Consider the following 15,543-nt stretch of genomic DNA (forward strand, 5'->3'; position numbering starts at 1 on the left):
CATGTGAAGAAACATCGTTTCTGGGTAAAAAGTTTTAATAATTAAAAAACCAATGATTTAGGGATTGGAGTGAGTCTGGATCTGGATGGATATTTGATGGGATGTTCACGCACTGCTGAAAAAAGAGGAAAGCCACAGGGAGGCTCCTCCATCCCCGGGGAGGAATCTCTTTATTTACATATCAAAACACAGGAGTTAACAAAAGACATTTTAATACCAACGAAAAACACGATGTTTTTTATTAAAAATCAACTCGTTGGACACACCCTGGGGCACAAGTGACATCCCAGGGTGGGGACCCGCTTGTCCTCCAGCGCCTGGGGGATGTTGTGGATTTGGGATGGTGACAAAATCCGTCCATGGGGGTCACTTGGGGAAGGGAAACCCTCTGTGGGGTCCTGTTTGGGGGGCAAAGCCACCGCCCATTGGCATTTCCCACCCCATCTCTGATCACACCTGGATGCTGCATCCCCAGGGAGCCCCAGCCCTTCCCAAATCCCTGCTGATGCCTCTTCCCCATGGGATTTTGCCTGAGGGGCAGTGGATAAGCAAATCCCACTACCCCGCATGCCTGTCCCAGCTCTTGGCACTTCTTGGCAAAGGGAGCTGTTCCCAGAATCTCATCCATGTGGGGGAACAGCACCTGCCACCCTAAAATCCCTTAGAAATTGTACCTATGGATGCAAAACCCCATTGTTCCAGTGGCATAATGCTCTCCCTTCACTCTGCTCCTGCTTGGATTTGGAGAGTCCCAAAAAACCCAAAACCCTGGAGAGCTGGCTTGGATTTCCCAATGGAGCCCAAACCCCCACGGAGATAGAGAGAGGTGGGGGTTGGGCCATGGGAGACCCCAAAATGCAGAGTGTGAGCTCAGCACTGCTCCCAACACATTTCCATGCGGGATGCTCTCAGCTCCAAGAAATTTCCTCCCAAAAGCAAGGGGATGGAGCAGGATGGGCTCTTGGAATGGAGGGATCAGGGCTGTGGGGGCTTTACACCCATTACATCCCAGCACGGTGACTTGTCCCCAGTTCATCCTGACCTGGATGTGGGAATGTCACCTGATGGCGTTAAACCACCTCAGGTCCCCCTGTCACCTCGTGGCCAGGACAGCACCGGAGCATGGATGCGGATGGGAAGCTCTTCCCAGCCCCACAAGCATCCAAAGAGGTGGCAGGACTTGCCTTCAACAAACCAGCTGAAAAGGTCATTTATTGGTCAATTCAAAGATTCCAAACAAAGCCGCTTCCCTGCAGGAATGAGCGGTGTATTCCCACGCTGCCACACGACTCCGCGTCCAAACGACGTCCCGGAAAAGCAAGAGGAGGAGGGGGTGCCATGCCTGGGCATGGCATCCTGAGGTAGGTGCCAGGTCTTTTCCTGGCTCTCCAGTTCCTGAGCTGGTCGGCTGCCACGGGATTGGGACTGACTCACAGCCGGGGCTTGATCTGCAGCCGTTTGCCTGGAGGGAAGAAAGGGAATGGTGATGGTGGGAAGGGGGGGGGGGGGGGATGGGACACAGCTGGACACTCCCAGGCTTCTCCTTGCCTGGTCATGGGAAGGGGGTTAAAGCACTGGGGATGGGCACTGGGAAACCGGGAATGTGGGTGGTTCTCCACCCTGGCAGCATCCACTGGACTCACCTCTGCCACCCGCCACACGGGGGTTCTCGGAATCCTGCAGGGATGACCTTGGCAAAATCCTCCTCCGTTTGGTGCTGCCTGGGAAGGGAAGGGAAGGGAAGGGAAGGGAAGGGAAGGGAAGGGAAGGGAAGGGAAGGGAAGGGAAGGGAAGGGAAGGGAAGGGAAGGGAAGGGAAGGGAAGGGAAGGGAAGGGAAGGGAAGGAAAGGGAAGGAAAGGGAAGGAAAGGAAAGGGAAGGAAAGGGAAGGAAAGGGAAGGAAAGGGAAGGGAAGGGAAGGAAAGGGAAGGGAAGGAAGAAAAGAGGAGAAAGTCTCTGAGGTTGGCTCGGGTCACCTTGGAAATCCCTCAGAATGCAGGTGTAGGAGTGTCCTAAGCTCCTCTTCTGCTTCACATCCCCCTTGGCCATGTCAAGGACGGAGGTGGCTCATTCCCCAAATCCCTGAGCATCCTCAGCTCCCTACAAGTGGCACTCAGAGGTCACTTCCCACCACAGAGCAGCAAATCTGCTGCAAAATTCCCAAGTTATGGGTGAAAAAGAGAATTAAAAAGGATCCAACCCCTCCCACTGGAAGCACAAGGTGAACACCAGAACTTGCTTTGGTGGTGGGATGGAGCCAGAAAGAGCTGAGCACCAGCAATCATCCCCCCAGGCATTCCCAGCATCCCTTTAGGATGCTCCAGGTGATGTCTTCTGCTTGCTGGAATACGGTGCTTCCTCCAAAGAGCGTTCTGGATGCTCATGTAGAGCCAAAATGCCATGAAGTGCCTCTGGGATGTGACCTTGTAGGACAAGTCCAGGATCATCCCATGGACCAAGGTGGACAGAGTGGAATCCTTCTCCATTTCAACCACAACACTGGAAGCACCTTTCTACAGGTTCTCCTATTTTCCCTCTCCAAAGGGTTTGGAGAGGTGGTTATGGAGTTCCACCTATCAGAGTGATGGATGGGAAGGAAAGTGGTGGCCACTTGGCCACCAAGATGAACGAGGATGGAAAAAAAGGAGGTTTCCCAGGAAAAAAAGGACCCACATCTTGTTGAATGATGAGGTTTAGTGGGAAAAGTCCCCCTTCACCTGAGATTAATGGAAGTGGAGAAGGTCATGGAGAAGATAGAGGGAATCCAGCCCAAATCCCCTCCAGATGTTCTGTTGCCTGTGTTCCCGCAAAATTCTGCATGGCACTTCCCAAACAATGGACCCAACATAGAGGTGGGACCAAGGACACCTTCGAGCAGTCTTGAGAGCCCAAGGGAGAACATTTTTTGGGCAGGGGAGGCAGGACAGGTGAGGACCCAGCAACAAAGGGGAGTCTCCAAGAGTTTTCCTTTGCTTTCCAACTTGGATAAACAAACTTGCTGGGAGTCGAAGCCACGCTGGCAGTGATTCATCGCTCCCGAGTTAATTTATGGAAAATAAAGAGGGCTCATTTAGCACCTTTCCACCCTTAATATAACACCCATACATCAGCGGGATGCAAGGCAGACACGGCGGATCCGGATATTCCTCACCAGCAACGCAGCCGAATCCGGCTTTTGGGAACAGTGACATGGAGAGAAATACCCATCACGTCCCCACCCTCCCAGTTTTTCCCTCTGGCATCCAGCCAGGTGGTTTTTCCAGCCTGGGATTTTCAAACCCCATCCTGGTTGCTGGAATGAGGGTCCAGAGCGGCCGACTGTCACCTCAAGGGGTGAAAATCAGCATCTCCACACTCTTGTCCCACCAGAACAGGGCGTCAGTTCAAGAGGAATGGTTGGAACAGCTCAATTCCCTTTGGATGAGCCAGGGAAAACTTCCACAGCCGATATCCATGAGGCAGCTCAAAGCAAACATGATTACAGAAGTAGAAATATAGATTTTGTTGTTGTTGTTGTTGTTTTTGGGAGAAAAAAATAGGTGATTTTTAAATCGGCCGTAATTAACTTCCTGACTTTAGTACTGACTGCACGGAGCCAAGATACTTCCAGGGCATCCATGCTTGATTTCCAACAGATTCCTCAAAAAAATCAAGGCAAGAACGAGAAAATAAACCCACAACAGGTTGTGAGAGGGCTAAACTGGTTCAGTTTCTCCCCTTGGATGGAGGGAGATGGAGGAAGGATGGTGCAGCAGATGGGTGAACACCACGTCCCAAAATAACCCCAGGAGGGAAAACCTGGATCAGATGGGGGTGTCACTTCACCCAACCCCGGCAAAGGAAAAGATATTTTTCCAGTTTTGTGCTTGGGAGATCCTGCAAATGGCGTGATCAATCTTGGGTCGCATCTCCAGCTCCTTCACTCTCTCCCCCCGCCGCCTTTCCCGGCATTCCGGGAGCGGCGCAATCCATCTTCCAAGGAACCAGGTATATAATTTCTAGTTAGCGAAAGCAACCCCTTTTTCATTCCAATGATTGAACAGCTTCCAAAGGAGAAGAACCGAGGCCGGATCACGAGTTTTCCATCGAAAACCAGGCAGTTTTCGCTGAGCTTGTCAGGCTTGTTGGAGAATTAGGACTTCCAGCGCTCTTCCTCCAGATGGAAATCAACATTTATTTTGCCTAAGCCTAAGAAGGTGTCAGGCAGACGGAGAAACTTGCCACTCTTCTCCAAGAAAAAAGAGGGAAAAGAAGGAAATCTAATAGAAATATATTATCAAGTCCGAGGAGTGGACAGTGCAGTAAATCACACTTCAGGTGGCACCATTAGATTTTTCAATAAAACCTGGTTTTCCCCCAGCCGGAGCCGAGCGGCTCCAGCTGCATCCAGCAGGGAAGTTAAAACCAAATTTGTTTCATCCAGATGCTGATCTGAGACAGATTGAAAGGGATTTCAAGGTGGGGAATCCTCTCGGATGAAGGGTGAAAGGAGGTGGATCTGGGCCTGGGCCCCAAATCCTCTCCCTGTTCATCATTCCTGATCCCTGAGGGATTAAAAAATTGGGCTTCTCCACAAGGTGGGGAGGTGGAAGGCAGCAGGAGATGCCCCACATCAGGGGCAGAAGATCCCCAAGTCCCAAAGAAACGGGAGGCAGGGAAAGAAAACTCCCTTGCAGCTTTCCAAACTTTGCCATCCAGCAGGAGAAAAACTGGAATTTTTGTTGGCTTCCTTTCCTCAACACCCTCCAGCCTGATGGAATGTTTGGTCTCCATCATTCTCCTGACGCCACCAAAGGGTTTCATCCTGTCCTGCATCTTCCTCCAGGAAGGCTTGGAGCACCGAGATCCATCCCAGCATTTTCCTGCTGGATGCTCAAGGTTTAACACCATGAGGAGGAATTCCCTCCAAACACCCTTTTCCTCCTCATTTCCAAAGGAAAAATATCCCTTAACCCTTTCCAGGACACTGTAGGGAGTTCAGGGGCTGAATCTGCCTTGGAAAGGTATTTTCCATTTGTAGCCAAAGTGCTCCCAGAGAAACTTGGGCTGGGAGATGCCTTTTAAAATAAATTATTATTATTATTATTATTATTATTATTATTATTATTATTATTTTGAATAAATAACACTCAACAACAAAAGATGGGGTGGAAAGCCCAGCAGCAAGGGCTACATCCCAGAATTTTCCACAAATGATTTTTCATATGGAAAAAGCAGATGGGGAGGGATCTCCTTGGCTCCATCCTGCACTAAAATCCACGTGGTGACAACCTGCACTAAAATCTCATCCTGCTGCTGTTCCACCCAAATCTTCTGCCACAGGTGGATGAGACCCTAAAAATTGAGTCTAAACATCCTAGTGGAATAGGATGCCCATGGGAATTAGAATCCCTGCCCATGGGAATTAGACGGTCCTTAAGATCCCTTCCAACCCAAGTCATTCTAGGACTCCATGAAAAAATGGGCAAAAAATTAATAGGGAAGATTTCTGTCCTGGCAAAGGAGGGAGACTTGGGAGGTCCTAAATTGGACACCTTGCAATAAGGAAATTAAATAAAAGTGAAGTTTCTGGCTTTTGGAGCTTCTCAGAGCCTACCAAGACATGAGAAGATCCAACCCCAGCCTCCAAAAACAGCTGGGTCACCTGTGGCACAGCAAAGGCTGAAGGTATCCCAAGCCTAAAGGTGTCTGGTGGATGCAGGGGATGGAGATGGAAGAACCACAGAATCATTAAGGTTGGTAAAGACCTCCAAGATATCAAGTCCAACCTGTGACCAATCCCCACCGAGTCACCAGACCAGAGCCCTGAGTACCACATCCAGTCATTCCTTGGACTCCTCCAGGGATGGGGACTCCACCACCTCCCTGGGCAGCCCCTTCCAGTGCCTGACAACCCTTTCCATGAAGAAATTTTCCCTGATGTTCAACTTGAACCTCCCCTGGTGCAACTTAAGACCATTTCCTCTTGTCCTGTCCCTCGTTCCCTGGGAGCAGAGCCCAACCCCCACAAGGCTTCACCTCCTGTCAGGGAGTTGTGGAGAGTGAGATGGTTCCCCTGGAGTCTCCTTTTCTCCAGGCTAAAATTGATGGAGAGATGGAGGCAACTTATGAGGCATTGCTGCAGAGGGATGGGCAAGATCCACCAGAACCTTGCCCATGGAAGTTGTGGCTGCCCCATCCCTGGAGGTTTTCAAGGCCAGGTTGGACAGAGCTTGGAGCAACCTGGGATAGTGGAAGATGTCCCTGCCCCTGACAGGGGGTTGGAACGAGATGGTCTTTAAGGTCCCTTCTCATCCAAATCATTCTGGAGCTCATTGAAATCCCCCTGGTGACATCCACCAGTACCCACGGCCAACATTCCAGGTGGATGAAACCAACCTAAACCTCCCTCACTACAGAGGCCCCACCAGAACAGCCTCTGACCCATAAGGACCTGCTGACTCAGGGGAAGATGGAATTGCTAATGATCCAAGTGAATCCGGCCTGTTAGCGGGATTCAAAGCACCCATGTTGTCCTGCTCGAGGGATGGGTGCAGCTCGATGGATGTTTGAATTAGCAAATGCAATTTGCTAATTTATTACCCAAATTTTATTAGGGGGTCATTAATTCGGTTATGGAAGAATTCTGATCCTCCCTAACTAAACTCTCCCTGCGCGTGTTTTCCAGGATGCTGACGAGAAAAGCATCCACCTATGGTGGGATAACACGGCCAAGGCAAGGAGGAGATCCAGGTGACAACAGGAGCATCCCATCACCACCTGCCAGGTGTGTTTTCACCCTCTCCGTTACAAGGAAAATCTGCCAAGTGCCAGGAGAAGAGTTGGGAAAGTGCCACCAAGGTCCAAGCTGCCCCAGAGTCCTTCTGGGGCTCCTGACTTATGAGTTCATGGGTCCCATCAGGAAGAATGATGGAGATTTCCTGCTCCCTGTCCATAACCTGATCATTTATCCTACAGGAGCAGAAGACCTCAGGGGACTTGCACTGATCAAAGGTGTGGTTGCCTCACCTGGCTGCCAAAAAGAGTTCTTGAGCAAAGATCTGGTGGCAGAAGAAACACTGAAGGAGATGCTGAAGGCGATGAAGATCCCACGGGACCCAAGGGGGACTGGCCACATCCACAACATGGAGGGTGACAGCACCGGCTTTCTCCTAAATTAAATTTGGGCTGTGCAGGACCAGGAATTGAACTTGTGAGTCCCTTCCAATCTGGGATATTCTCTGATTCCTGGAGCTGGGAATGGTTGGATCAAGACCCGCCACCAAGGGGGGCAGTGGCAGTTCTGTGCCCTGTTGGGGTCGTCTCTCAGCCACGGCGAGAAAAGAGGCGAAAATCCACATTCCCAAACTTATCCCTCCAGAACTGGAAGCCGTAAACAAACCCAGAAGCTGCCGCCGCACCTCCCCGAATTCCTCGGAAGCCGAGGCGGTTGAGCGTGCTCAGCGGAGCCGTTAAAAAAGACTGGAGCGAGCATCTTCCATTAACGTTACGACCGTGAAATATGACAATAAAATGACGGCCGTATGGTCCCAAATTTGCAGCCCGCCGAGCTGCTCGGGGTTTATCGTCACTCAAACGTGCAGAGAGCTGTAAAATGTTTACAGAAAGGGTCGTTTGCGGCTATAAAATCCTCTTTTCTCTCCTAAACAAGGCTGAGCGGAGCCATTTACAAAGCCCGGAATGTTCATCGGGGGAGAGGGGAACATCTGTTCTCTCCAGGAGTTTGCAGTGATCTTCTCGAACAAATTAACTAAAATGGGTGCTTTCTAATTAAATTAGCACTCGATTGGAATGGTTTGCATTGGTGCAATTAGCGCGGGGAGGCCAGTTAGGCTCCAGCACAGGCGATTTAACTGGAAGGTGAAATATGGAAAAGCCCATTACCTGGAAAACGGGAGTCAGAGGAGTAGGGAAGCCTGTTCTCCCTCCGGCTCCGTGCTCCTGGGTGGATAACAGAAGGTGAAGGATGGGATGCCACCAAACCCACCCTTCCCATTCGGGATGTTTGACTGGGAGCAGTTGGCTCTCCCTGTGCCGCATGGATTGGCTTTCTGAAGGATGCTTGGAAAACACCACGCTCTCAAATTACAGAATCACGGAATTATCTGGGTTGGAAAAAACCTCCAAGATCAACCTTTACCCAATCACCACCTTGTCAACAAATTACTTCTCTGACCTCAAATTTCCAGGCTCCTCTGGAGGGCTGGGAGCACGACAGCAGCTCCGCTCCACGCACACAGACCACATCCCTCCTTTCCAATCCCCTTTCCCTATATCCCGAGCCCAGACCCCCACCGAGACCCCGCAAGCTGATGCTGTTGCTCATGCTGGTCCTTAAAGGTCATCTCCAGACCCCCTCCCCATCCCTCCCATGCCCGGAGCCAGTGTTTTCCTTCGTTCCTCCTGCATTTCCCAGGATTAAAAGGCATTTTCTTCAATTGTGACCGTTTAACCAAGGAATTCAGCTCATTCCTTAATAACAACCTGTCCTCGTCCTTATTTACCATCCCAATAATTTGTGTGTCAGCTTCAGGCTTCACGAGCACACACCCAACGTTATCACTGGCATAGTTCCCCACATCCCACCCCAGACTCCGGCTACTTCCTAGAGCTACCCAAGGACTCATCCTGACCACCAGCTCAGCTCCAAAATCAATCTCAGAATCACTGAATATTCTGAAGGGATGCAGGAAATCTGGAAGGGAACCACAAGGATCACAGAGTCCAGTCCAGGTGATGTAGCCACCACAAAGTGTTTGGTCCTTCAGGAGCATCAATGGCCTCATCCTGTATCCTCTTGGGGTGGTGGCCAGGGCTCCACTTCTCCCATTGGATTTGGGGGTCCCCGGGTGCTGCTGTGCCCCCAAATCCCTTAGTTGGGATTAAGATGAGACCCAAGGATGGGCAAACCCATGGATCAACGTTCCCATGTCCAAAGTCAGCGCGATATCGCTTTGGCAGGGAAATTGCTTCATCATCAGATGATTTTACAGCCATCTGTGATTCCTGCCTGCTTTTCCTTTCCTATGGATCCTCCAGCACCTGCATTCCCAATGCCATGAGCTTCCCTGGACAAAGGAGCACGGAGGGATGAGTGCCCTGACCTCGTACCTGCCAGCTTCACCCAGCCTTCCTGCCGACATTCCCAACTGGACCAGCTCCTCCTCCTCATCCTCCCACTCAAAATGCCGGGAAATCATCCTCTCCTGGATGCAGACACCAGAATTAAGAGGAAAAGGATACCCTTGCTCCCGAGTTACTCCAGGCTGCCGAGTGTTTTCCAAGGCATTTCAACAGCCTTCTTGTCCATGGATTAACTGCTCCGACTTCATCATGGAGCTAAAAACCCCAGTTACGCCACTGCTTTGGGAACACTTCCCAGGATCAAAAGGGAATTGAACCAGGGCCAAGGAAAAGGAAGGAGAGGAGAAGAAATCCCTGGAAAGGGAAGCCAAGTGTTTCCCTCTGTGTTGCAGGGAGGAGCATTCCCAGCCGGAACGGGCCCCTCGCTCTCTCCACCACACCGTGGTTCAACAGTGCCCGCGCTCGTCTGTGACTTTGGGAATATGTTGTTAATCCTGGGAATTCTCTTTCCAACAGTGTTAAGGCATCTCAGCCCTCCCTGGCTTGAAGCGGCTGAGCCAGGCAGAGCTTTCCAGATCCTTATGGATGATCCTGCAAATGCTCCAGCCTGGCTTTTGCAACAGAATTCATCCCTTATCCCAGCGGGATCCTGCTCCAGCTGCATGGAAAGCAGGGATCAAAGATGGGAAGGGCTCGCACTGAGCCACACCTTGTGCCAGACAAGCTGGCAACGGGAATTTCATCATTACTCCCACAAAATATTGTGATTTCTGAGACCATTCCAGGATGGTGCTCCGGAGATGAGGAAGCTGTGCATCCCTCTGGAGAAGGATGGGAGGGAAAAAGGGAAGTGTGGAGCACCATCCAGCCAAAAACCTCCCACTCAGAGCTGGGAAGAACCAGGCACAATCCCACCCTTGACATCTCCATCACCTCTGTTCCTGGGGGTACATCCCTGGAGCACTCCAAAATCCCATCCCTTACTGGTGATTAAAGGATTTTCCTGTAGAGGAGCTGAATTAGAAGAGGAGGAACCAAGAAAAACATCGGAGAAGGAAAAGCCGCTTGCTCTCTTGTTAGGAATTCCTAAAAAGTTCTGCTCATCCTAAACTGCATTTTCCAAAAATTTTACTGACTTCCAAAGTAGATAACCCCAGTCTAACACAGCTCTTCCCTCAAACTTCCAATCTGCAAACACTCCATTCCACCTCCCACTGGAATGTTTTTATTGGAAAGCTTCCAAGCTATTTCCTGCTGGGAAACAGAATGTGATGGATGGTCCAGAGGTCCTCCAGAGGCAGAGCATCCCTGCATCCCACTAAACACCTTCCCTGTAGGGCAGCGCTGTGATTCCATCATGGAAATGAGACCAGATCCATCATCGGATAAGGAAAGAGTTGATAAATAAGCAGACAAAGTCCTCACGCACAGTTTTTGGGAACAGACACACATTTGTGCCCAGATGGGAATCCTGACTGCCATCCTAGTTTGGGCTCCCAGTCTTAACTGATTTGGTGACTCCCAAGGAACACGGATCCCACCAAAATCCATGGAAAACAGCAGGGAATAACATTTGTTCTCAGAAAACCAGAGCAGCTCCAAGCAGAGGATGTGATTCCTACCTGGCTCATCCTCTGGCTCGTCCTCATCCCTCTCCCCTTTGCAGCCCTGGGAACTGGGAGATTCCGGGGATCGGAGGGAGATGAAGGATGGCAGCTTTTGCAGGCAGCTGCTTGGCTTGGGGTCCTCCTCTTTCCAAAACTTCACCTCTTGCTCCGTACTGGAGGGTCCAGGAATTTCCCCATCATCCTGGAGATGAGCTGGATCATTCCTGCAGGGGGCAGATGGGAAAAATAATAAGGAAATGTAAAACAATCTCACTTGGCAATGCTGGGCATGGCATCACATGCAATGGAAGAGCCTTGGAGCTCCCAGGTCTCCATCCAAGGCCATGCCGTATCCCTGACTTCCCCGGAGCCAGCACGGATTCAGCCAGAGTTTCTCCTCCCCAACTGGATTCTCTGTCCTGCACTTCCCTGCAAGGTTCCCAGCTCCTCAGATTCTTGTGGAGGTGCTGGGATCCTGTTTGGGATTGAGCAGAGGGAAGGGGAGATGGAGGGCGTGGGGAGATGTCCTGCTGGGCTTGGCTCATTCCCAGCCCTGCCACTCTCTCCCAAGCTAACTTGACACTCCAGCTCCTTTGACATCTCCCATGACGGTGCCAATAAAGGAAAAAAAAACCCTCTGGAGCAGCTTCCAAGCTGGGGCGTGCTCCCTTCCCAGCGGAGGACGCCAGGAGCCTCCCAACCAGCCAGGCCTGAGCTCATTCCTCCTTCCCTAAAAAGAGCAAGGAGCTATTTTACACTTCGTTCACACCGGGAACGTGAGCTGGGTGTCATTCCAAGGCCCTTCTGTCACCCAGGATAAGTTCGGAGAACCCGCGGAGCTGCTCGTCCCCCTCTGCTACCTTACAAGGCAGGGCCAGGATGAGGCCCAGGCCCAGACCACGGAGAATTCCACGAGCATGGACCAGCCTCACAAAGCTCCCAGGTCCATCCCTTTCCATCCCACCTTCACTCCCACCTCCCGCTGCAAAAAGCCACAGAGAAGCCGAGCACCCAAATCGATCCTTTCTCCTCCCTCCTTCTGAGCAGGACTTGGAGATTCTGCCTTTTAAAACCAAATTTCCGTTTGGCTTTAATTTTAATTCCATTGGGATATAGTTGTCCTGCAGGCAGGACTTGGGAGTGAGGGCAGAGGATATGCCAAGCTTAGGAAAATCCATCTCCCTGTGAGGATGAGGATCAACACATCCATCATCAGCCTGCAGCTCCACCCTGGCACCCAAAAACATCAGGGAGAGCTCAGAGAGCTTCCAAGGATTAACCAAGGGCCCAGCCCGGCACCAAATTTTTCCTAAGCCTTTTATCTCCATGTCCACTCCCATTTCTGATTCTCCACTGCCTCCATGCCATGGAGAGGGCTCAGCTCTGCTCTCCAACATGGACCTAAGGAAGAGAGATGATGATGTTTTCCAGTTTCCCACATCACTGTGGATAACCTGTACCGACTTTCAGCAGTGGAATCTCCATCAGGGCTCCTCCATCTCCTAGAGGACGGTCTACAAAAGCCTCAGAGATACTTGGAGGTGCCAAAGCCCTGGATGGCACATTCCTAAGGGTGAATCCACTCTTTGCTCTCCATCAGCTCTTCCTCAAGCATGGACACTGCCCATCCCAAGCATGGCTCCATCAGGAAGCACCACAGTGACCCACATCAACGACATCTTAAACTAAACCAGAACACAGACAGAACACACCTGGAAGAGGAAAAATCTGGTGCAGGTTGGGAAGAAAAGTGTTGAAAGAAGCAAAATGAGCTCTTTCCTACCTGCCCGACACCTCCTGGATCCGTCTCCACTTGGAAGGGGGGTTGTTGTGGTCTCCATCATCTCCAACCTGCTGTGGGTGACGTCTCTTCTGGGGGTGCAGGAGTTTGCACCGGACACCCTTGGGACAGACGCCTTTCTTGGCAAAGTCGGGACAAACCAGCGTGTGCTTCTTCTTGCACTGCCAGGGAAAGAGGGAGGGGAGTTGGAAAAGGCAAGGAAAGCCCTGTGGGAGCACAGGAATCCACAGCTGAGCTCCTTCAGGTGGCACCAACACCTTGCTAAAGGGAGAGAGGGATGTGTTGGTGTTTTCTTCTCCGCATCAAAACAATATTCCATGAAAAAACACTACTAAAAATAATTTTCTACTCTGGGACATTCCACACTCGCCCATGGTTTTTCCCAGTGCTTGATTTTACGGATTCAAACCACCAAAGCCTTAAGAACAATGATTTACCCCCACAGCAGTGGTGCTGGGAGATCCCAAGGAGGTTAACTGGGCTGGAGAAGATGGTTTTGGAGAGGACACAGCATTTTCTTGTCCCAGACATACCTGGGACTTGGGAAAGAGCAGGGAAGAGCAGGAACAAAATCTGTTTAGGACTTATTTTGGGATTGCTGCCTGGACCACCCTTCTGAGGAAGATGGATGAGGGCTGGAGCTCAACCTGCTCTTCCCAAGGTTTGACTGATGCTCTCCCGTCCAAGGAAGCTCAGCGTGGCCATGGAAGGGGGCTGTCAAAACAACAGCATCGAGATGTTCATCCCTGAAACTGCTCCTACACTTCCAGCTCTGGACTTGGGCAGCTCCCAGCAGCCACCAGTGCTGCTGGTGGGAGCGAGGTGTCATCAGTGTCCCAGAGCTTCCCACAAGGATTTCTCCTCAGAAATTGCATTTTTTGGCAGTGGGAAAGGTAGAAAGAGATGCAGGCAGGGAAGAGGAGATGTCTTCAGCTGGGGTTTCTATCTGGGTGGCTGGGAATGTCAGTGGGAGGAAGGAAAAAGAATTCTCTGTTCCCAGCAATCCAGAGAGCTCATCCCAGCATATCCCAAGGGATGAATGGTGGCAGCAGGTGCTGGACCCCTCTAAGTCCCATGTGGACCCATTCCCACCTAGGATGTTTCATCCCACCCAATCTGGCTTTTGGACCATGCCATGACATCCATGGAGAGACTCAACCCAACACACATGGCACAACCAAGAATTCCCAACTCCAACATCCATTCCCTTGCTGACCTTCTCCACGAGAAACATTGGTCCTTCCACACTCAGATGCCCACACATCCAATTCCTCTGTGCTACAGACACTCAAATTTTGGGGAAAATGAGATAAATCCATGGGAAGAGAAACATAGGGAGGGTTTCAGCACCACCGTTCTGGCCTGTTTATAAAAATCCATCTTCCCAACAATGCAGGATGGAGGTCAGTTCCTGCCCTTTTAATGCAACTTGACTTTGGGGACACGGGAGCCTCTCCCCGTGCTGACCTTTGGAATTAAGCAGGATTCCTGCTGAGCTCTCTCTTTGAAAAGCAGAAGGATTCAGCAGCTCCATTGCCCGGGGCTGAGCGCTGAAGTGGGCAGCGCAGCAAGGAGCTCGTGTGCTGGAGGTTGGGGATGGTGCTGAGCAGCAGGAGGGCTGGGATCCACATGGACACGCAGATATGGGCTCGATGGGGGGGACAGTGCAGTGATAGCGCTGCTTTTCCACAAAAAATCCATTTAAAACCCCCATTCCTATGATTTTCCACCTCTATTTCAAGGAGCTGGAATAGGAGTAACTATACAACCAACGGGCAACCTGGACGTAGAGTCAGGTTTGAACAGTGCCCGGCTTTGCCATTACTCCCAAATCCTGTGTTTCATACAAACATGGAATCATGGAATGCTTTGGGTTGGAAGGGACTTAGAAATCATCTCATTCCAACCTCCTGCCATGGGCAGGGAAACCTTCCACTATCCCAGGTTGCTCCAAGCTACATCCAACCTGGCCATGGACACTTCCAGGGATAGGGCAGTCACAGATTCTCTGGGAATTCCAGTCCAGAGCCTCACCACCTTCACAGGGAAAAATTTCTTCCCAATATCCCATCTATCCCTGCCCTCTGGCAGTGGGAAGCCAGTTCCCCTTGTCCTGTCCCTCCAGGCCCTTGTCCCAAGTCTCTCTCCAGGTCTCTTGGAGCCCCTTTAGACACTGGAAGAAGCTCTGTGTTCTCCCTGGAGCCTTCTTTTCTCCAGGCTGGACATTCCCAGCTCTCCCAGCCTGGCTCCAAAGGATATTTTCTTCATTTTCCCACTTTACCTGCAGACAGGATACATCCTGGACCAAAGAAAAACACTTGGAAATGGCAGTGACCAGACAGGAATTCAAACACAGGAATTCCTCCCAAAACATTAGCAAGCAGAAAAGCAACCTGATAACTCCTTTTAAAATAAATGGAAAAAAATTAGGGAAGAGAAAAAAATAAAGGAACAGACCATTAGGGATTGAAGACTGGGATGAATGTGGGGGCAGAGCTTCCAAGCCCACCTGGAAGGGTTGTGGGGGTGGGCAGGCCCTTGGTGCCGGGTCCTGGTCTGACCACCCCCAGTTCCTGGAATCACAGAATCACAGAATGTCCTGAGTTGAAAGAGACTCCCAAAGATCATCAAGTCCAAATCCTGGCTCTGCTCAGGATGATCCCTGAAAAGGATGTGAAATCCTCTTCTGTATAGGAGTTTCCAGCATAAAATGGACTTGGAAAGGAGAGCAGGAAAAAAGAGCCCTGACCTCAAAAAGCCACAGAGATGCATCAGTGCTACACCGAGGAATTATGTTATTTTGGGAAAAGGCCAAGAAACGCGGCTGTTCCTTCCCAGTGGGACACCGATCACAAATCCCTGCGGGGTGGGACAGTGCCATGATCCTGGCTGGGCACCGGGATCGGGATGTGCTACCTCCCCAGTGCTCTCCCCAGCCCCGACCTCCAAGTGAATCCTTGGAGCAGCCCATGTTTATTGGCTCCATGGCAAAAAGATACTTAATAAAGAAAACAAACCGTGTGCGACTAATCCCAGGGCCGTGTCCCCAGAT

The 15,543-nt window shown here is 51.0% G+C and overlaps 1 protein-coding gene across 1 annotated transcript in view; it reads right to left on the reverse strand.

Annotated features, from left to right (window-relative positions):
- Positions 1-208: 208 nt before the first annotated feature.
- Positions 209-15,543, reverse strand: part of ZC3H3 (zinc finger CCCH-type containing 3) — a 132,232-nt gene continuing 116,897 nt past the window's right edge. Inside the window, exons 10-13 of the mRNA XM_069005590.1 lie at positions 12,474-12,652; positions 10,706-10,914; positions 1,644-1,721; positions 209-1,462 (exon numbers count right to left, since the gene is read on the reverse strand). Coding sequence (XP_068861691.1) covers positions 1,431-1,462; positions 1,644-1,721; positions 10,706-10,914; positions 12,474-12,652 — 498 coding nt within the window. The 3' untranslated portion in view covers positions 209-1,430. The remainder of the gene's footprint in view (positions 1,463-1,643; positions 1,722-10,705; positions 10,915-12,473; positions 12,653-15,543) is intronic.

This window comes from Aphelocoma coerulescens, chromosome 2, assembly GCF_041296385.1.
Source record: "Aphelocoma coerulescens isolate FSJ_1873_10779 chromosome 2, UR_Acoe_1.0, whole genome shotgun sequence".
Lineage (NCBI taxonomy): Eukaryota > Metazoa > Chordata > Aves > Passeriformes > Corvidae > Aphelocoma > Aphelocoma coerulescens.